General features: G+C 48.9%; 1 protein-coding gene and 1 long non-coding RNA gene across 5 annotated transcripts; one reads left to right on the forward strand and one right to left on the reverse strand.

Moving 5' to 3' along the window:
• Positions 1-71: 71 nt before the first annotated feature.
• LOC126505360 (uncharacterized) lies at positions 72-3,156 on the reverse strand. Of its 2 annotated transcripts, XR_007592875.1 has the most exons (4): positions 3,072-3,156; positions 2,842-2,952; positions 811-998; positions 72-688 (listed from the first exon to the last, which is right to left on the reverse strand). It is a non-coding gene; the product is annotated as an uncharacterized lncRNA (long non-coding RNA). The 2 variants fall into 2 exon arrangements; XR_007592874.1 differs by having other exon boundaries at positions 2,842-3,107.
• Positions 3,157-3,245: 89 nt separating this feature from the next.
• On the forward strand, positions 3,246-20,503 carry Nek2 (NIMA related kinase 2). 3 transcript variants are annotated; one of them, XM_050148217.1, is made up of 9 exons: positions 3,246-3,549; positions 4,742-4,849; positions 7,797-8,014; positions 8,288-8,528; positions 11,714-11,796; positions 12,404-12,530; positions 13,341-13,560; positions 16,022-16,147; positions 19,593-20,503. In XM_050148217.1, the coding sequence occupies exons 2-9, from the start codon at positions 4,808-4,810 to the stop codon at positions 19,811-19,813; spliced, it is 1,278 nt and encodes a 425-aa protein (XP_050004174.1). In that variant the 5' UTR covers positions 3,246-3,549; positions 4,742-4,807; the 3' UTR covers positions 19,814-20,503. The 3 variants fall into 3 exon arrangements, with proteins under 3 accessions (XP_050004174.1, XP_050004175.1, XP_050004173.1); XM_050148218.1 differs by lacking the exon at positions 4,742-4,849 and having other exon boundaries at positions 3,250-3,549; XM_050148216.1 differs by lacking the exons at positions 3,246-3,549; positions 4,742-4,849 and adding an exon at positions 4,875-7,196.
• The last annotated feature ends 1,343 nt before the right edge of the window (positions 20,504-21,846 follow it).

Consider the following 21,846-nt stretch of genomic DNA (forward strand, 5'->3'; position numbering starts at 1 on the left):
CTGATGGCCCCCTCCTCGAATTCCTGTATACATTAAAATAAAGGTGTGAGGAATTTAGTTTACATATTTATTACTTCTTAAAATTTACTTTCAGGAGCCGGGCGATGGTGGCACACGCCTTTAATCCCAGCACTCGGGAGGCAGAGGCAGGCGGATCTCTGTGAGTTCGAGACCAGCCTGGTCTACAAGACCTAGTTCCAGGACAGGCTCCAAAACCACAAAGAAACCCTGTCTCGAAAAAAAAAAAATTTACTTTCATGTTCATTTGCGTGCATCTGTGTGTGTGGCTGTGTGTAAATACCATGTGCACACAGGGGCCTCAGAATTTGGAAGAAGTTAACAGAACCCTCAGAGCTGGAATTACAGGGGATTGAGAGCTTTTTCCTGTACAGGTTCTTCATCTTTTTTGTTTGGTTTTTCAAGGCAGGGTTTCTCTGTAGCTTTTGGAGCCTGTCTTGGAACTAGCTCTGCAGACCAGGCTGGCCTCAAACTCACAGAGATCGTCTGCCTCTGCCTCCCTACGGCTGGGATTAAAGGCGTGCGCTACCACTGCCTGGGCTCAAACTACCTTTTTTTCATGCTGTGCAGCAAATGAAGGTTTTGTTTTTGTTTTTGCGGGGGTGGGGCAGGATCCAAATTCACTGGAGGCTTTGAGGCAGATCTCCTCCAAGGAATTTCTAGATCTCTCCTGGAAAAGAGAGGAAAGAGGAAATTGTTAGCTTGAGGGCACTAATGAACTCTGAGCACAAGGAAAGAGCTGGGTCTTCTGGCTCAGGAGCAGGGAAGGTCTCCGGTCAGTACTGTGCTTACGTCCATAAGAGCCGCCATGCCCGAGGAACACCTGGTGGCTGGCTTTGGTCTCGTCCAGCTGTGGAGCGGAGGTGTGCGGCAGCCTGAGGTCTGTGCAGCTGGAAGAGCTCAGAACCCTGGGTCCCCACGCAGGCCAGCAAGGATGGTGAGGTCTCTCAGAGCACACATGCCTGGCCTCTTGGCACCAACTGTCAGAACAGGGAGATTGGTTTATTGCTGGATTTTGTTTGGATTCCCTTCACCCAAAAGTCCACGAGCTACATAAACCAGCTTTCTTCCTCCTGGCCCTCGGCTGGCAAAGTTTTGTATTGTCACTCAGCACCCTGTGCCGCTGTAAGCACCTTCTATGACAAGGAGGGACACCACCCAGTACCTCAGCATTGGGGGACCAGCCTGGGACTTAGAGCCACAGGCTGCGGCTTCAGGCTTTTTCTCCTGCCTTGGCCCTGGAAAGCTCTGTCTAAAGGCAGCTGAGATTGCACTGTGAGGCTCCATCAAAAGCGTCAGCCTCCCCAGGCCCAGCTGAGAGACGGCTTGCAGGTTAGGAGTACTTCCAGAGGACCGGGTTCGGGGAACACACCCACACAGTGGCTCACACACTCCTGTAAACACATCAGTTGTAACTACAGTCTGGCTGCTAAAGCAAATTGTTTTGAATTAGTGATTCATCAGTAACAGGAATGTATTCCTCGCTGTTACAGAACTGAGAAATCGTGACCAAGGTGAGGGCCTGCCCTCCTTGGTGACTTTAATGTGCCCTCACGGAATGCAAGGCCAAAGTCTTCATTCTCTTTTATAAGGGCACTAACCCAACTATAAGGTCAGGGCCCCTGAGACCCAGTTCCCCCAGGGCCCAGGCTCTTGGCGGTTTTAGCATGTGTGAACCTGGGGTGGAGAGACCTGACACTCAGACCACAGCAGCCCTAACTCCTGTGACTAGTTTTAATGTTCTTATCCAACTGATAATGATGTTTAAAAAATATTTAAAAAGTTATATTAAATAACAAAACATGTATGATGTATGAAAGGCTAAGTTTATCTCTGTGTTAAAGTCCTTGATTTGTATTCTCGTGTGCAAGTCTGGACTCTGTTAAACACTGGGAGGCTCTGCACATGTGGGGTTCCCACCCGACCGGTTTCCTCACTCTCCCATAGCTGCCTGCCTCCTCCCTGGTCTGAATCCTGTCCTGTCCACAGCACCGCAGTCACCGACATGATTGACTTCGATCCCTGCGCTCCTTTCCTCAGGTTATTATGTTTTATGGCCTTAGTTTCTTTGGTTCCTCAGTAAAGCCTGGCTGTCCTGGAACTCACTGTGTATCAGGCTGACCTCAAACTCAGAAAGCTGCCTGCTTCTGCCTCCCGAGTGCTGGGACTAAAGGCGTGTGCCACCACCACCTGACTCTTGTTTTCATTTTTAAAAATATGTTTTGAATTGAAATAGAATGATACCACTTTCTCCCTCTCCTGAAACCCCTCCCATGCTCTCCAATCTCAGGTTGATAACCCCCCTTTCCTTTGACTATGGTTACATACATGTATATGTATGTGCACGCACAAATACATATAAATATAATCTCCTGAGTCTGTTTCTGTTGTTTGTGTGTATATGGTTCCAAGGATGATCGCTCTACACTGGATAACCAGTAAGGGTCTCATTCCTAAGAGAGGCTAATTCTCCTCACTGCAGTCACTAATCGCCTGTTCTTCTTTGTCTGGACGTGGTACCCAGAGAAAATTTCCCTCTTCCATGTGAACATGTCCATTGATACTGGCATTGGGCTTTTCTTCCTCAGGCAGCCACTTCTGGGAGAGACGGCCTCACCGAAGTCTTGGTGTTATTCTGGCTCCGACAGTCTTTCCCCTCCCTCTCCGTCACTGTGCCCTGAACCACGGGTGACATCGATGCACGCACTGGGGCTGGCCACCCCGTGATCCCCTCATCTCTGCTTTTAGGTCCAGGTGTGGTCTCCCGTGATGGTCTCCATTTGCTGTGGAGAGGCCTCTGTGAAAGGCGGGCTGGGCTCCTACCTGGCATTTTCGAGACAGTGTGACGGCGTCCAGGATGGCCTTGAACTTGAGTCCTCAACCTCCAGCACTACTCTAGGCTCAACCATTTTTTTTTCTTTTATCTTTTATCGTCTGAAACAAAGAAACCCTCCCCTTGTTTTAAGTTGTAGAGATCTTTACTGATAACGTTAAAGCATTTCTATCATCCTAGATTTCGAGCTGCCCCACTTAATCCCCAAGACGAGACTCACTCGCAAAATGTCTGAGCTCACATCCTCCCGCGCCACCGGTGGAGTCTGCAGGTGGCTCCTTATCAGCCGTGGCGGACTGCTCTCTGCTGCCCTCTGCTGGCCCCCTGTGTCAGTGCACTGAGGCTCCTGGAGGAGAGCCTGCTGGGTCTCAGGTTCTGGGAATCCTTCAGAAAACAGAGCTAACAGACGCTGCCTTTAGTTGAGACGAGGAAGACAGAGTAGAAAAATCAGGAGCCTGACTGTGGATATGACACAGAGGAGCAGCCCAGAGCCGTCCAGGAAGAGCGCTGTGCGCCCAAGGCAGACGAGGTCCCTCACTTGAGACGGTACCAGCTATTAATGGACTCTGACGGCAGCAGCAGACTGGGCAAGCACCGCAGGAGCCGGAGGGCTTCCCAGAGCAGGGCCAGGCTCGTCTCTCTGCAGTAGGACTTTCTTTGGACCACGAGCTCCTGAATAAAGACACTGAGACTTCTTAGTAAGTACGAAAGCTTGGCCTTAGCTTAGACTTGTTTCCAACTGGCTCTTAAAACTGAAATCGACCCCTTTGTAGGAACCTACATTCTGCCACACGGCTAGTTACTTCTCCCCAGTACTTCATAACCGACTCTGGCTGATTCCTCCTAAGTTCCTCTTTCTCTGCCTATCCTCTCCTGCCTAGCTACCATTCAGCTCTGTATGAAACCAATCAGAAGGTGCCTTAGGAAGGTGAGGTAAAACAGAGACTTCTTCACAGTGTGATCAAATACCCCACAATAGCTGTTCTCTGCTGATCTGCCCCTCCCCTCCTCAATGCTGGGGACTGAACTCAGGACTTGAACTCAAATTGGGTTTGCTAGGTAAACCTCTACCTCTGAGAGGAATCCCTAACCCAACAGCTTCCCACAGTGCTGGGAGGAGGTAGGATTTGTCATGCTGAGGCGACACAGCCATTACTGTGGTCATGGTGGCTGAACACGCTTGCCCAGGGCCTCTCTCCATACCCTTGGGACGGCTCCCCCAAGATATGCAGGCTCAGAGCTGGGGGTGTTTTGTGGTTGAATATTTCAGGAATCAGTATAAATCTTCACAGAAGTCCTGATCAGAAGCTTCCTGGGTCTTCATTAGTATTTATTTTTATTTTTTTGCCTTGTCTATTCTAGGACTTGTACTGGTTCGGGGTTCAGCTGGGAAACAATCACAAATATCAAGTTAGAGTAGATTTACATACACAGTGGTCTCCGAACCTCTTGGATGAGGCCCCTCAGAGCAGAGGTGACAATGTTGGAATTCCATCTTGTGGCTGTGTCCTCTGAATAAACATAACGGAGGGCATCCTGTTTCTCTGATCAAACACTCGGACAAAAGCAGCTAAGGGAAAGATGTTTATTCAGCTCACAGTTCAAGTCCATCAGGATGGGAAAGCAGGAACTTGAGGCAGCTGGTCACATTGCATGTCAGTCAAGAAACAGAAAGATAAATGCATGTGTGTGTGTTTAGCCAGCTTTCTCTTTCTATGTAGTGTGGGACTGTGTGGTTTGAATGATAAGGGCTCACAGATTTGAATGCTTGGCCCCCACTTGGTAGGAACTGTTTGGGGAAGGATTAGGAGGTACAGCCTTGTTGGGGAAGGCATATCACTGAGGGTGGACTTTGGGGTCTCCCTCTCTCCCCATCCTCTCTCTGCCCAGTGGTTATCAACTCAACGTGTGAGCTCTCTGCTACTGCTCCAGGGTGAACCCTGCCTGCCTGCCAACATGCTCCCTGCCGTGATGATAGGGGACTCTCCCACTGAAACTGTAAGCAAGCCCCCAATTTAAATGCTTTCTTTTGTAAGTCGTTTTGGGATGTAAGAGTGTCTTCTGTTTTGTGTTGATTTCATTGGCTAAATAAACTACCTTGGCTTTTTGATAGGGCAGAATTTAGATAGGTGGAGTAGACTGAACAGAATGCTGGGAGAAAGAAAGCAGAGTCAGGCAGACACCATGCTTCTCCTACCCAAGACACGGTGGTTAGACTCATGCCGGTAAGCCACAGTCAAGTGGTGATACACATTATTAGAAATGGGTTAATCAAGATGTGAGAGTTAGCCAGTAGGAGGCTAGAGCTAATGGGCCAGGCAGTGTTTAAATGAATACAATTTGTGTGTTGTTAATTCAGGTGTAAAGCTAGCCATGTGGGAGCCAGGTGGGACGAAAAGCAGGCCTGCTTGCCTCATCACTACGGTTTTGGTCATGGTGTCTCTTTGCTGCCGTTGAAAAGTAATTTAGTGGGGGCTGGAGAGATGGCTCAGTGGTTAAGAGCACTGACTGCTCTTCCAAAGGTCCTGAGTTCAATTCCCAGCACTCCCAGGGTGGCTCACAACCATCTGTAATGAGATTTGGTGCCCTCTTCTGGCCTGCAAGCAGATGTGCAGGCAAAACACTGTATACATAATAAATAAATCTTTAAAAAAGTCTAAGAAAAAAAGTAATTTAGCAAGGACTCAAGTGTAAGGAAAGCTGCTGCTCACTTTTAGGGGTGTCTTTGCAATTCAATTAATTCAACACATTCAGAGGCTAACCTAATCTAAACCAGGGCAGGGGTGCCCAAAGGCTGGTCTCTTGTCAAGTGGCAAACAACAGTAAACATGAATAGTAGATGCCACGGTGGTGTTGAGGAGCCGAGAAAGTGAGCTGGGTTTGGAGCAAAGAGTAAGCGCATGGCGTCCAGAAAGGTCACGGGCTGGGTGAGGAACAGGCTGGCCAGTGAGCTCAACATGGACATCAGAGAACACACAACACACACCACGCAAATGACCTCAGCCATTTGGAGCTCCTTACAAAATGCATCGGTGTCCTTGAACGTTAATTCAAACGGTCTCCTGGCTGACAGTTCCAATTAGCTTATACTAAATTCGGGGCACGAAATAAATTCTTTATTTTTAACACAAGGAGGCTTCTAATTCTTATTAATAGGCCATCAGGTTCCTTTCGATCGCACCATGACCAGATATTTTAAGAACAATGACCTAATTATGCACCAGATTGTTAGCTTTCTGGAAAAGCACATTAACCTCCAGCTGCCCTGGGCGGAGGCCTTTAGCTGTCCTCTCTGTCAAAAGCGGGCCGTTTCACTGGCTGGGTGAGCAGAAGTCAGTAGACTGTAAACTGCTTTCAGTACCCCACAGGCTGATTGGGAACACTTTTTTCTAGCACATTTTTTCCCGGCAGATGTCTTAGAAGTAAAATGTGACCATCGCTATGTGGTGAGCAGTGTGTGCTGCATGCGTCCATACTCCACCCCTAACTTTTGGTTATCTTTTTTTCTTTTTGGTGTGTGTGTGGGGGGGTCGAGGCAGGGTTTCTCTATGTATCAGTCCTGGCTGTCCTGGAACTCACTTTGTAGACCAGGCTGGCCTCGAACTCACAGAGATGCACCTGCGTGCGCCCCCACTCCCAGCAGGAACAGGGATTCTCGCTCTCTAGGTCTGTGTGCAGTTTGTGTGCAGAATTACCGGGTCCTCAACACACATCGGTTCGGGTTCAGACCGGAAAGGGTGAGGGTCAAAGTGGAAAGGTCGAGGGGCGAGCCTGGGTCTGAGAGCTCTCGGGACCTCCGTTGCCTCGGCGACCTCGGCGGAGGGACGGCGTCACCGAAGTTGCGTCTCGGTGCTTTGCGGTCCGAGGTCCCCGGGGTTTCCCGCCGGGCGCATGCTCCGTAAAGCGACCGGACGCCCACACCAACGCCGACGCGGTTGCCTAGAGACACGTATTTTCCCAAGATGCTTAGCAGTGTTGTGTCTTCTGAGCCAATCAGAGCTAAGAGGCAGCTTCGCCGTCGACCAATAGATGGCGAGGCCGCGGCCCGCGACGGTTGACCCGGTGGCCGGTAGCTCTCGGGCTCGGCAGGCGGCTGGCGAGTCGGGGATCGGCGCGGTTCCCCGGGCGGCAGCGCTGCTCGGCGCCGTGGACCTGCAGCGGGCTGAGCCTGGGCTCCGGGCGGCGCGGCTAATTCTGTGCGGGTCGTGGGTCGGGGTCCTGCGAGGATCCCGGGGAGTGGACACCCGCCATGCCGTCCCGGGTGGAAGACTACGAGGTGCTGCACAGCATCGGCACCGGCTCCTACGGCCGCTGCCAGAAGATTCGGAGGAAGAGCGACGGCAAGGTGAGGCGTCTCTGGTCCACAGTGGATCTGCCCGCTTTGGGAGGAGCAAACCGCACTTACAGCGGGGAAGGGGCAGGGCAACTCACGGGAAGGACCTGACAAAAGCCACCTGGAGAGATGGCTCCTCTTCTAGAGGTCCGGTGGTTCACAACCATCTCATCTATAAAGAGATCTGGTGCCCTCTTCTGGCGTATAGGCACGCATGCAGATAGAACACTGTATACATAATAAATACATCTATTAAAAAAAAGGAATGCTGACCATCGCGACTGAGAACGCAAGTGGTGACAGGAACTCGAGGCCGCTAGTCACTGTGTATCCCCGCAGGGAGCGGAGAGATGAATGCGTGTGCTCAGCCAGCTTGCTGCTTCTTGGTGCCACCCACATTTAGGCTGGGTCTTCCCAGATTTGTCTCCTAGATGTTTTTAGACCCTGCCAAATCCAAATCCACAGTAGTCATCAGCATTATGACCTTGAGTTGTAATATATGTTGAAATGTGAGATAGTGGTGGCTTTTTTTTTTTTTTTTTTTTAGTTTGGAAATCTCGTTATTTGTCTCCAAGGATAATACATGCTCATACCTTGGAAACGTTGTTTCAGATCCTGGTGTGGAAGGAACTCGACTATGGCTCCATGACAGAGGTGGAGAAGCAGATGCTTGTGTCTGAAGTGAACTTGCTTCGGGAGCTGAAACATCCCAACATCGTCCGTTACTATGATCGCATCATCGACAGAACTAACACAACCTTGTACATCGTGATGGAGTACTGTGAAGGAGGGGACCTGGCCAGTGTCATCACTAAGGGGACCAAGGAAAGGTCAGTGGTAACTTGGTTGTAAGCTGAAGGGGTCTGGTGTGTAAGCACATTGTGTTGGGGACAGGGCCAGGGCCCTTAACAATGTGGTAGGATGTTCCTGTACTTGTTTGGGTACACAGTACACTGGACAATCCTTAGTGAGATGATAGCCATGTTTCAGAGCTAATAATAATTTTCTTCCATATTTGTAGACTTGGGAAGCTTAAATATTTTATCCTGCATTTGACATGATCTTATTGAGATTCATGAAACATATGATTGTTTTTGCTCCAGGCAGTACTTAGAGGAAGAGTTTGTGCTTCGAGTAATGACTCAGTTGACCCTGGCCCTCAAAGAGTGTCACAGAAGGAGCGATGGTGGCCATACTGTGCTTCACCGGGATCTGAAGCCAGCCAACGTCTTCCTGGACAGCAAACACAACGTCAAGCTTGGGGACTTTGGACTTGCAAGAATTTTAAACCACGACACGAGTTTTGCAAAAACATTTGTTGGCACACCTTATTACATGTCTCCTGTGAGTATCTCAGAGTTTAGGGACTTTTTAATATCTTGGCGAAGCATCAAATGCAAGGGAACTGAGGTTTGGGTTGCTAATAAACCCAGCAGCCCAGAATTCACAGTACAGTTTAACTTTTTCCTTTTCCCTCTCGGTACTAGGGCTTGTGCCTACAGCTTCAGGCATTTGAGGCAAGTACTATACCACTGAGCTACAACCCAAGTTCTGTTATATATATGTTTTAACATTTTTAGTATTTATGTATACGTGTGTGTGGGTTGTGTATGTGTGGTGATGGGTGTATGCCATGTGTGTGGGTAATGGTGAAGGCTAGAAGAGGAAATGGAGTTGTCCCCCCCACACACACACAAGCTGAGTTCCAGGCAGTTGTGAGCTATCAGACGTGGATGCTGGGAACTGAACTCGGTCCTCTGGAAGAGCATGACTCCCTCTCTCACCCTCCTAGATTTGTTTGTTCAAAGGGACTGCCTGGTCATTCAGTTCCTCTGCATTCAACTAGAGCTTTTTAAAAAGAGTAAAGATTTATTTATAGTATGAGTGTTTTGCCTGCACACGTGTAAGTGTGCCCTGTGTGTGCCTGGTGCCCGAGGGCTCAGAAGACAGCACTGATCCTTTGGAACTGGAGTTTGGATGGATGGGAGCTGCTGTGTGGGGGCTGAAATCAAACCCAGGGCCTCTGCAAGAGCAACAAATGCTCTTAACCACTGAGCCATCTCTCTAGTACCCCTTACCCCCCAGGTTTTTTTTAACAGTGCAGAGTCCTGGCCCCAAAGGCAGGAACTGGAGGCAGCGGGTCACACTGCACCAGCAGGAAGCAGAGGTGAAGGCATGGGCTCGGCTCCCATCACAGTGACTTGATGTTTGAGGCTCAGGCATTCACACGTGGGCATCGTTTTTGCAGTGTTAGTTTCTGTGCCTGTTCTGTTCTTGCTGCTCCTTGCCTGCATTTACAGAAAGCTTCTGTGCATGTTCTTGTGTGAATTCTTCCTTTCTTTCTTTCTTCCTTCCTCCCTCCCTCCCTTACTTTCTTTTTCTTTTTTTTTTTTAAGACAGGGTTTCTTTGTGTAGCCCTGGCTGTCCTGGAACTCACTCTGTATAGATCAGGCTGGCCTTGAACTCACAGAGATGAACCCTCCTCTGTCCCCCGAGTGCTGGGATTAAAAGCATGTGCCACCACTGCCCAGCTATTCTTCATTTCTTAGTATTGATTGGATTGTAGAACATAAGATGAAATTGTTGAGGCTAGGGCATGACCATTTTTAGCTGTCATTAAGGTTAGGGCACGCCTTTAACCCCAGCCTGGTCGACATAGGGAGTTGTAGGCCAGCTAAGACTACATAATGAGACCCTGTCTCAAAAAAACAAAAGCAAAGCAAATAACAAATAAACGAACACCAACCAACCTTGAGTCCATAAGGGACATTGCTGTGTATAAAATCTTAGAGATTTCTCCAGTAATTCACAGAGAAGTCTAGGCTTTCCTGGATATATAATACGCTAGTAGAGCCGGTGACAGCATCAAACTCTGAGTGTGTGACTGTGTCTAGAACAGGTTCTCCCATGGTGTCACACTCCACACGGAAAGCCTGATTACAAAGGGGAATCAGAAGTTAATACCTGCACAATTCTTTTGTGCCTCTTTTTCCCATCGGCCCTTGTGACTAGATGAATTCAGTGTCCCTGAGGCTTAAGCTGGGAGAAGTGATGCCAGCCCAAGGAGAATATTAGTTCCTGCTGTGGTTTATAGCAGTGGACTGAAGGGGAAAAAAAACACGCGTGTGTGCACGTGGGTGCGTGTGTGTGTGTGTGTGTGTGTGTGTGTGTGTGTGTGTTGCCTGTGGAGGCCAGAGGAGGGCATCAGATCCTGCAGCTGGAGTTAGTAAGTCATCTCTTTAGCCCCCTGTTTTGATTTATCTGTGAGACAGTCTCCTGCAGCCCAGGCTGGCCTTGAACTTGTTACTTAAGGATGACTGTGAACTGCTGAGCCCCTGGCCTCTAGCTCAGGTGCTGGATCACGGGTGTATTCCATCAGCCAGTTTCTCTGACTTTTAAAATGAAATATCTAGGCGGTTCTACCTGGAGGCTGAGGCCTGTGTCCGAACTGAGGAGTCTGGAACCCCTATCTCTTAAACAAAACAGAATAAAATGCCATTTTCTTCCCTTGAGGACCGTGGGGGAGAGCTCTCAGGCGCTTGCCTTTGAATTGTCAGTGAGCATTTTATTTGTGAAAGTGAGATTTTGTATGATAGAGTTGCCGAGCTAAGATCGCTCCCCTTTTTCATATAAACCTGAGGCTACAGTGAGGCTACATCTTCTCTCCTGTAGTCTAAGCTACCTGAGTCCTTTGGATATGAAATAGTGAAAATTTTTGCTACAGATAGAAAATTTAACATTTTTTCTTCTGTCTTAAGTGAATATTACCAGAGTTTGAGTTTCCATTTCGTTTTCAGTTTATTGATTTATTGTGGGTTTTGTGTTGGTTGTTTTCTTTCTTTGCTGTGTTTTGACGTAACTCACACAACCTGGACTACCCTAGAACTTGTTTTATAGCTAAAGATAACTTTGAATTTTTTAGAAGGTTTTATTTAAATTTTTTTATTATGTATACAGAGAGTTTCTGTATGCGTTGTGTACGCGTTATGTACACAGAGAGTCTGCAGGCCAGAAGAGGGCGCCTGATCTCATTACAGATGGTTGTGAGCCACCATGTCATTGCTGGGAATTGAACTCAGGACCTCTGGAAGAGCAGCCAATACTATTAATCGCTGAGCCATCTCTCCAGCCCTAGAAGGTTTTATTTTTATGTGTATAAGTCCTTTGCATGTATGTATGTACATCATATGTATATATGGGGAGACCAAAGGGCTTTAGGTCCCCTGGAACTGGAATTAAAGATTGCAGAGAGCTGTTATGTGTGTGCTGGTAATGAAAGCTGGGTCCTCTTAAGAGCGGCTGGTCCCTAACTGCTGAGGAATCTCTCCAGATCTCTACCTCCCGAGTGCTGAGATTATGGTGAGCCACCACGCGTCATTGATTTTGTGCTCGGTAGCCCGCCCAGGTGTTGTACATGCTAGGCAAGCTCTGTTAGCCCGGCTGCCTCCCCAGCCTTGAGATTGAAAATTTTAAACTTTGAAACAAAGCAAGCTCTCAACTCATTGGATCTTCCTTACCTTGTCCTCTAGGAGCAAATGAGCCGCTTGTCCTATAATGAGAAGTCGGACATCTGGTCGCTGGGCTGCCTGCTGTATGAGCTGTGTGCATTGATGTGAGTAGGGGAGACGGCGTCCGAGCCCAAGCCGACACTGGCGGTCATCTGTCACTGGAAACTTAAAAGTTAAAAATGACATTCCCCAACTTCTCCACTAACTGTGGAACCCATGGGGCTGGGTCCTGCTTTGGTCAAGGATCTTTGTTTCCCAGTGAAACATACATAGCTCAGGGCAGAGTTCATAGGTCAAGGGGACAAAGCAAGAATGCAGCAGGGGTCCCAGGGAGGCCTAGGGTCTGGAGAACAGGAAGGACTCTGAGCCACTTTCCTCCTCCACTGCTAAGCTGTTCCACGAAGCCACGGTTCTCCAGGGGTGGAGGAGAGAATTCTGCTCCCCACTGACACTGGATCAGCAGGTGGAAACCAGGGTGCTGCAGACTGCAGAGTATAGGGATCCCAAGTCACAGCTCTTCCACCCGAAATGTAGGAGTCCCAGGGGACGGCTAAGCAGAAGAGTCCCAGCTCTGGAGACAGAATGCGGGGCGGAGCCGGCTCTCGTTTTCTTATTTGCATTCATTTAACATTTTTTAAATTTCCTTTCCTTCCCTTGTCTCCTCTTCACTCCCTTCTCCTCTTTTCCTTCTTATTTATTTTTAAATCCCAGGCCTCCATTCACAGCTTTCAATCAGAAAGAGTTAGCTGGGAAAATCAGAGAGGGGAGATTCAGGCGGATCCCCTACCGCTACTCTGATGGGCTGAATGACATCATCACTCAGATGCTGAATTTAAAGGTAACGGTTGCGAGGCTATGTGTGCGTTGTCTGTTTCAGTCTCCTGGGTAAACTTTGGGTTTGCCATAGACTGGTCATCAGCCTTCCCGGCTCAGTGCTCAGCGGAGGTGAAAGTTCACAGGTGCGGAACACATCCTGATCAACCCTTGTGCCTCACTTGCTGTTTTCCTTGCCACCTTGTCCACAGTAGCTGATGGTTAATGGCATGGAAAGATTGAAAAAAGGCAGAACTCAGAGTACAGTGGTAGATAAGGGCCTGTTTACTCTCTGTCTCAGGGACTAGAGGCCAGAACAAGGGAGAAGGGGACAGAGCAGAAGGAAAATACCCTGACAACAGGTTTTCTGGCCCATGGGATGAGAGGCAGATATTCTGTTGTGAGCAGAGGAAGAAGTGGAAGGGGGTGCTGTGGGGTTCCAAAGCATACAGTGTGTGTGTACGTGCTCGTGTGTGCGCGCGCGAGACAGAGAGAGAGAGAGAGAGAGAGAGAGAGAGAGAGAGAGAGAGAGAGAGAAATTGAAGGCTGGTGAGAACGTCCTCTTTAACGGTATTTAGAGAAACAAAGGTCCCGCCTCCCCTGAGCAGACCCCAGTGGTACCCAGTGTATGTGTAGTATGTTCAGTCCTGTAGGGCCTGAGCCTCCTGGAGGGGTGGGGTGAGGTGAGTTAAACCTGTGTCACCTTGTGACCAGTGAACTTGTTTTTCCAGATGTTTCTAGATACAGGAACTGTCTTTTGTCTTGTTTATCCTCCTGACGTAACTGCTTTTCTTGATGACTGTTCCATGATCTGCCTGCCACACTGTTTCTCCAGGATTACCACCGACCTTCAGTGGAAGAAATTCTGGAGAGCCCTTTGATAGCAGACTTGGTTGCGGAGGAGCAGAGGAAGCATCTGGAGAGGAGAGGACAGCGCTTAGGCGAGCCTTCGAAGCTGCAGGCCTCCAGCCCTGTGCTGAGTGAGCTCAGGTTGAAGGAAAAGCAGCTGCAGGAGCGAGAGCGAGCGCTCAGAGCCCGAGAGGACAGTCTGGAGCGTGAGTGGTGCTCAGGGCCAAGGGAGCTAGCTGCCCATGCCATGGGGGAGGTGCCGCTGGGGTCCCAACAGAGGAGATTGGATGTGCGGGCCTCTTTGATAGGAACTTTGTTTCTGTCTGGTGGTGGGACAGGGTGCTAGCGACTGAATACCGCCAAATCACATCCCAGCCTTTTCTTTTGAGTAGTAGTTCTCAACCAGTGGGTCACAACCCTCTTGGGGGTCGGTGTCCAACGACCTTTTCATAGGACCCAAGACCATTAGAAAATACTGGCTTTCAACGCTCTTAGGGACCTCCTCTGCCTATCTCCAGGCAGGTCTGCCCACATGCAGATACACCCACTACAAGTACCCGGCATGATGAAATCATTGTCACATAAATCTGGAACCAAGACAGGTGTATGGTATGTGGCAGGGCTGGTGCCTGATGTGTGTCTGCGGACCTGTCAGACAGACAGAGAGAGAGCAGCTGCGTTAGAAACATCAGTATTTGAGATAACACGATGCTTTATAAGCTATAATTACTAGTAGACGTAAAATCATGTGCTCTAAAGTTATCAACAACCGGAACAGACCATGGGAACTCAGTGTGGATGCTGCGAAGTCTTATATTCAGATGTGGTGTGAATAGTGCCCCCTTGTGTTAGTAACTGGTATGTGAAAAATCAACACGGGTAAAACACAGGCAACTTGGATGAACTGTATTGACTGAAGTATGCCGTACATCCTCTTTTGTATCAGTAAAGCTTTGGTTATATGTTATTCTCATTAGAAAACCATCCCATGGCAATGGGTCGTGTAGAGAGGAACATTAAGAAAACATAGTGAGGATTTTTTACAGGATGGTTTTACCTCAATAATTACAGCAGGAACTGAGAGCTGGCGGCATGTTTTCTGTTGTGACATTCCGTCAGCAGAAGCTGAAGACACTGGAATGCCCTGCTGATAACTGATAACAGCATCCACGCTTTGCTGGCAAGGACACCAAAGCTGACGGACTCAAGAGAGCCAGATTTGACACTGGTGGCAAATTCCACAAACAAGACGGCAGCCGCTGAAGCATCCTGTATGGAGGTGCTCAGAGTCGTCAGGCCAGAAACCTCAGACCATTGCTGAGGATCTGCTGTCGCCAGCGGCCAGAGACAGTGTTCTGAGTTCTGATCGGAGATGAATTTGTTACACAGTGAATGCAGTTTCCTTTTCTAACAACACTGTCCACGTAGTAGGCGCCACGTCTGCTGGTGCTCTTGTTGGGTAATCCAGGGAATTAAATCTGCTCCACTTCCAATATTTAGTATCCAGTTGGATGAATCTGCAGACGTTGCAAACTCTTCAGTACTGGTTTCCGTGAGATATGTTAATGGTGTTGACTTTAAAGATGAGTTTCTCTTTTGTAAACACCTTGAAACAACGATTGCACCTGACATATCTGACGGTTCATTTCTAAAAGAGTAGAGGAGCTCTTGGGAAAGGTTGTGGTGTTGGCACAGATGGTGCTTCAGCTGTGGGCTCCAGCGTTTGGTACTGAGAGTCACCAAAGTCATTTGAACCCACGTGTGATTCATTGGCGAATATCAGCAATGAAGACAATGCTGCAAGAGTTTCGAGAAGCCGTGGGAAGCATGAATTCTGCCAGTCTCGTAGAGGCGAGCGCTGTAAACGCTGGCGGTTCTCGGCTGTGCTGCCAGTTGTGCACAAAGCTCCGCTGTTCACACTGAAGAGAGATGGTGTCGAGAGGAAAAGCTTTAAAATGTGCTTTTGAAATTCGTGATGAACTCAGATGTTTTTAATCAGAAAGCAAGGCTGTGGTTCAAAGCTCTCTTCAGTGATAAAAAGTGAATTGCAGAAAAGAATTTATTTGGTTGACATCTTTGCCATCTTGAATGAGTTGAATTTATACGGCAAGGACCAAACGCACTATGCCTCAATTTGTCCGAAAAGACCAGACCAGTCCAAATCACACTTGAGCTGTGGCGAAAACAGAAGCAAACTGGATGAAGATAGAACTCACATGTTACCTTTTTATTTGCTTTCTTGAGGAACAAGACAATGAACCGATCAAAAGTTGCAATGAGAGTTTCTGTGCAGGGCCACTCAGACAAAGATTTCAGATTTTTGTAATTAGAACAATTTCACAATACATAATTACATATTGTTTTGTGATTAGTCACTATGCTTTAGTTATGTTCAGTTTGTAGCAATGAAAGCCCATCCTGCATACCAGATATTTACATTATGATTTATAACAGTAGCAAAATTACAGTTATGAAGTAGCAGCAAAAGTAATTTTATGGTTGGGGTCACCACAGCATGAGGACCTGGGGAAAGTGTTGCGGCATTCGGAGACTGAGAACCGTCCCTGGAGCCCAGCCAGGGGGGTGGGGAGCCTGCCAGACACACGTAAGCGGTTTGATGGCCAGAGCCCCTTACTTGTTTCTTTTTTCTCCTTCCCTTTTTTAAAGAGAAGGAGCGTGAGCTTTGTATTCGAGAGAGACTGGCAGAGGACAAGCTGGCCCGAGCCGAGAGTCTGCTGAAGAGCTACAGCTTGCTGAAGGAGCAGAGGTTCCTGTCCCAGGCCAGTGCCTCAGGTATGTCCGTCAGCTACACACACACTGGCCCGCGTGGACACGCGCACCTGGCATGGCCGGCAGAGGCGTTCATGGTGCTTTAGTCTCGCAGGCTGAGATCTCAGGTGACGTCACTGAGTGGCCATGAGAGTCTGCTGGTGTCCTGGGTGAGAGACCCAAGGCGGGAGTCGCAGTTTGGTCTCCTCCTCACTCACTCTATCACACGACATGGTTCAGACTTCAGTATTTAATTTTTGAAATTGAAACATTTTCAAAATTATATATTTCAATTTTTTTCTTTTTCTTTTTTGTTTTGTCTTTTTTTTAATATTTTTTTTTAAATATTTATTTATTATTTATTATGTATACAATATTCTGTCTGTATGTCTGCAGGCCAGAAGAGGGCACCAGACCTCATTCCAGATGGTTGTGAGCCACCATGTGGTTGCCGGGAATTGAACTCAGGACCTTTGGAAGAGCAGGCAATGCTCTTAACCACTGAGCCATCTCTCCAGCCCCTGTTTTTTGATTTTTTAAGACAGAGTTTCTCTGTGTAGCTTTGGGGCCTGTCCTGTAACTTACTCTGCAAACCAGGCTGACCTCGAACTCACAGGGATCCTCTTGCCTCTGCCTTCTGAGTGCTGGGATTAAAGGGATGCGCCACCACTGCCTGCCTGGATATTATTTTTTTTTTGGTTGTGTTATGAAAACTGTATTTCTCTTCATTTCTAAGCAAAAGCCCTCGTATTTTAAAACTGCCACACTCCGGTCATCTTAGAAGGCGTGGCTTAGCAGTCATGGTGGGGAAAATCTGTAACCTTAGCATTGGAAGACAGAAGCTGGGGGTTTGAGACCATCCTGTTCTGCATAGCAAGAGAAAGGGGGAGGGGGCCAGAGAGGTAAGAGCACGCCTGCTGCCTGTCCTAGTCACTTGCTGCTGCTGTGAGAGACACCATTCAGGGACAGCTGAGCTGGGGCTGACTTCAGCTTCAGAGGCGGGCGCATGGCCGCAGGCGCAGCACTGGAGAAGGAGCTGAGAGCTCACATCTTTAGTCTGGGTCTGCATGGACTTTTGAAACCCTAAAGCCCACCTACAGTGACAGTTGAATCTCCTCTAGCAAGGCCACACCTCCCAGTCCTTCTCAAGTATCCCTGCTCCCTGACAGCTAAGCATTCAGATATCTGAGCCTGTGGAGTCAGTTCTTACTCAGACCTCTACACCATTTTCCCTGCGGACTTGAGTCTGGGTCCCACCCATAGCCAGCCCACCTGCCTGGAACCCCAGCTCCGGGGGACTGAGGTCCTTTTCTGGCTTCCGCAGGTCCCATACTCATGTGCCCGTAACCCCTCTTTCCCCCAACACTCACACATGCACATAATTTACAAAATAAACAGAAAATAGGGCTTGGGTTTCCAAGATGACCCAGTGAGTGAAGGTGCCTGTCCTAACCTGGTATCTGAGTTTCATCTCTAGGACCCTCGTAGAAGGGGGCGCTGACCCCCAAATCTTGGCCCCTGACTTGCACACTTATAATCCCAGCACTCGGGACAGAGGTGAGCAGATAACTGAGTGTGAGGCTAGCCTGGTCTACATAGCAAGTTCTAGGCTCGCCTGGTCTACATAGCAAGTTCTAGGCTAGCCTGGTCTACATAGCAAGTTCTAGGCTAGCCATCGCTACAGAACAAGACCCTGTCTCAAAAGAAAAAAAAAAAAGCCAACCACAGAGTGCACTTTGGATCTTTGTTAAAACCTTTGAGTTTTTTGTTTCGTTTCTTGGAGACACAGGGTCTCACTTTATAGAACCTGCCATGGAGGCTTCGCTGGCCTCTAGCTGTCTACCTGTCCATGTGCAACACCACACCTGGTTAATCTCAGCAACTTTTAGAGAGCACACTGCCATCCATAAAGACAGGACAGATTTAAACCAGGGTTAGGTTGATAAACTGAGGAGAAAAGAAACATGTGCACTCCTCGTTCCCACTCGGATAATTACCGAAACCTCTGGGACTGCGCTTCACGTAGGGTGTGTTGGAGCAAAGGTAATAGCTGGGTGAGGTGCTGGGCTCCACCTTAGGGCCGCACAGATGGGTGTGTAACGACACCAGTGTGGGTCGTGGTGTTTAGAGCAAGCTACAGAGCCCACTGCAGCTCACCTGAGTGTGTCAGAGCGGAGGGAAGCAGGTGCCAGCTCAGGCCCGGGACGATGGAGTCATGAGATGTCCTTTTACACAGTGGGGCTGTAAAGCTACACTAAGCGCGGCCAGTGGGCAGCCGCATCTCGAAAGCCCCCTCTGTCTACTCACTAAAGCACTCCTGCTATTGGATGCGATGCTGTTTGCCTAGACGCTTCCTCGGGACCGTCTCGTTAGGAGAATGCCGTGTTTGTGGTGGCAGGAGGCAGCTGCACCTTCCACGATGGTGGTAAGGTCCCTGGCAACAGCTTGTGCTTCGAAGTGCAGTGATGGAGGAACTGAGGGCCCTTCCGGGAGTCAGCCTCCTGCCTCTCCCTCGAGCTATTTCCCTTTGTCTTCCTTCGGGCTCAGCTCACACTTGGTCTCCAGGGCTCCCTCCTCTCCTCACGAGCACGCACAGCTGGCTGTCTGCGCTTCTGTGCCTTCTCCCTGTAAGCGTGTCACTTAGACTACTTGGTCTGCACTGTTCATGGCCTGTCATCCCCTGTAGCACAGGGCCTTTGTTCACTCACAGTGGCCCTGGTATAAACCCAGTAAGTCTGTAAGCGTATTTCCTTTAGATACGCCAGGGGAACCTCCCTCTGTGGTTAGGGGTGTCACTGGATGTCAGCGGGGTTATCAGTACGAGCGAGAGGGACATCACCCATCCACTCCGGCTCACTCTGCAGTTGCTTAGAAACACATTCTGGTGCCTGAGCTGTTTGGATGTTGGAGGTGTGCTCTGTGAGAAAGCTTCTGTGCCGTGGTGTGTCCTGTCGTAGGTTCTCAGGAACAGAGTAAACACTGATTTCCCTCACCCCCAGTGCGTTGAACCCTAAGAGAAAAGTTGATTCGTCAGAGATCGAAGCATTTTTCCTTTATTATTTGGTGTGTTTTGGGGCATGGTGTGTAACCTATAGACTCAGCAATGAGGGGAGCAGAGGCAGGAGCATCACAGCTCAGACAGACAAAAGAAAAAGCTGGGGCTAAAGAGACGATTCAGTTAAGAGCACGTACTGCTCCATAGAGGACCTGAGCTCAGCTCCCAGCATCCACGTCAGCTGACTCCACCTGTGACTCCAGCTCCAGGGGACCCAGTACCGTGCCCTCCTCTGGACTTGAGGGCATTTGCATTCACATGCTTATACCCACACACAATTTAGAAATCATAAAGCCAACTGTTTTAAAATGCTCCTAACTACTTGTCCCAGACAGCTTCACACAGGTGTCAGCAATGTCTGACCTGTATGGCGGTTCTCTGCTAACACAGACCCCTTTCTTTTTCTTTCTGAAGAACTTGACCTTCCATCGTCAGCAGTGAGGAAGAAGGTTCATTTCCGTGGGGAGAGCAAAGAGAATGCCTCAAGGAGCGAGGATGCCGAGAGCCAGCTTGCCAAGTCCAAGTGCAAGGACCTGAAGAAGAGGCTTCATGCTGCCCAGCTGCGGGCCCAAGCCCTGTCGGATATAGAAAAAAACTACCAGCTAAAGAGCAGGCAGATCCTGGGCATGCGCTAGACCAGCAGGGTGGAGCTGGGCAGTATTGACGCTGCCAGCCCACTGGAGATTGGTCCTCGCTGCTGTAGTTTGTGTGTCTGGTTCTGAGCTTGGCCTTTGTGCACAGTGAGTGTGATGCTGGGATTGTCTGTGCTCTGTCTCAGCAGCAGGGCTACAAGATGGACGTGTCTCCCTTTTCCCCCTAATATCCCTGTGTAGAAAACACGGTGCCTTTGCTGGCCAGGCCTTTATCCTGTGTGCCATTACTACTGGGAATATGAGATGGGACAGTGCAGATTTGGAAGATGATGTTAGGGAAGGAATACAAACCTGCAGGCCTACTGAGCAGTTTACATGGCTGAGTGGTGTGCCTGTATCTGTCACGCTTAGGTTTACACTGAAAATCTGTGCAGCAGGAGCGGTGTGCCCAGCACCTGCTGTCCGCAACCATGATGAGGAACATGGTCTGGCCTCTTACTGTCATCAGCTGCCTAGTGGTGGTCGGGTGTTGGTGATTCCTGCCTTCACTGCAGTTGCCGCTGTGACTCTTCCCTCTTAGGGTCACGCTCTAGAGGTCAGGGAGGCAGGGGAGGCCTTTTTAGTATGGGATATTTTAGGGAGAGACCGGAGACCCAGCCATCGACCCAACAGCCCAGCATTTTAATGCGGTTCGTCTCATGATTAAATACCCAGACTTCTTGCATTTTAAAATTCTGTGTCCTTTATTTCCTAGACCTATAAAACTTGCCTGGGTGTGTAACTTGCACGGTTGACTGTTCTAATGCTGTGTAAGTTCTCTCCTGTTTGGCACTTGGAGCTGCAGAAGCAGTGCCAGGGATCTCTTGCAGCTGCGAACGCAAAGCCTTTGGCTCTCGGAAGCTAGGTCTTTGGTGGCAGCTTGTCATGTTAAAATATGGGGAGCATCTTGTCTGTCTGCTCTGTCTGCCAGGTGGGACTAGAAACTCAGTGGTGGTTTTTCCTACTTTTTCTTTTTTCTCCTTTGGGCTATAATGGCATTGGTGTAGCAAGTGCAGAATAAGTGTGAGGTTTTAAATGTTCCTGAACTGTAGAAAACTTGACTGGATACAACTGTTTATGAATAACCAGTCATCTTATTTATAACATTTCCAGTACAGTAAAATCTATTTTATGGAAATTCGTCATTGTGATGTTTGTGTTCTGCGTGTGTACACATGCTGTGTGTAGGTGCCTGTGGAGCCTGGAGGGCAACCTCGGGTGGCATTGTTCAGAAACTGTCCCTCCCTGGTGTGGACCTCACCAGGTTTTTTCAGACTTGCTATTTTCCACGTCCCCGGGGCTCACTCTTGTCTCCACCTCCCTAGTGTAGAGATTACAAGCACATTTTACCGCATCTAACGTTTTCTGTGGTGCAGGCCTAAACTTAGTTCCTCCACAGCAAGCACCTTTCCGACCGAGCCGTTGTCTCCGTAGCCCAGATCTTGTGTTTATTTTTATTCTGCTGTTATCTCCCGTTTTCCCACGGTGTAAATCAGTTTCCTACAGTCATGTCTTTTTTGTTTCTTGGTCTCTGAATGGAAGAAAAGTGGGCGATGCCCAGGGAGTTGTGTTCTGTTGGTAAGCTGTGGTAGAATGCACCCTCTCATTGGTCACACAGGCCAGCAGTGTGGACCCGAGCAAGTCTGCTCTCTGGGAAACACCGGGTCATGTTTGGACACTTCTGAAAGTCGTACTGAGGAGAGGGTGCTCGTGTCCGTTGCTAGGGTCCGGTGATGCTGCTGACTGAGTAGGAAGCTGGGATGGGCTGGAATGCACCACCACCCTCACAGAGGATTTAATTTGTTTTTTGATGGGTTTGTTTAGTGACATTGTGTGTGTGTGTTTGCATGCATGCGTGTGTGTAGACACGTGCCTGTGTGGAGGCACGAAGTTGATGTTGGGTGTCTTTCTCGATTTTCACTTCATTGAAGGGAGTGTCCTCCCTGAGCCAGAGCTCACTAGTCCAGCTAGTCCGTGAGTCAGCCTGCCACAGTGACCCCATCCACCTCCCTGCTGCGATTATGAGCAGTTTCCCC

Source organism: Alexandromys fortis, unplaced genomic scaffold (genome assembly GCF_014885135.2).
Source record: "Alexandromys fortis isolate MF-2015 unplaced genomic scaffold, M_Fortis_MF-2015_v1.1 scaffold_62, whole genome shotgun sequence".
NCBI lineage: Eukaryota > Metazoa > Chordata > Mammalia > Rodentia > Cricetidae > Alexandromys > Alexandromys fortis.

Bases quoted from the DNA above. Each gene is read 5' to 3' on its own strand.
- Nek2 (XM_050148216.1), top strand. From the start codon at position 7,101: ATGCCGTCCCGGGTGGAAGACTACGAGGTGCTGCACAGCATCGGCACC. The intron at 8,015-8,287 runs GTCAGTGGTAAC...TTTTTGCTCCAG, and splicing joins ACTAAGGGGACCAAGGAAAG to GCAGTACTTAGAGGAAGAGT. The intron at 11,797-12,403 runs GTGAGTAGGGGA...TTTAAATCCCAG, and splicing joins TATGAGCTGTGTGCATTGAT to GCCTCCATTCACAGCTTTCA.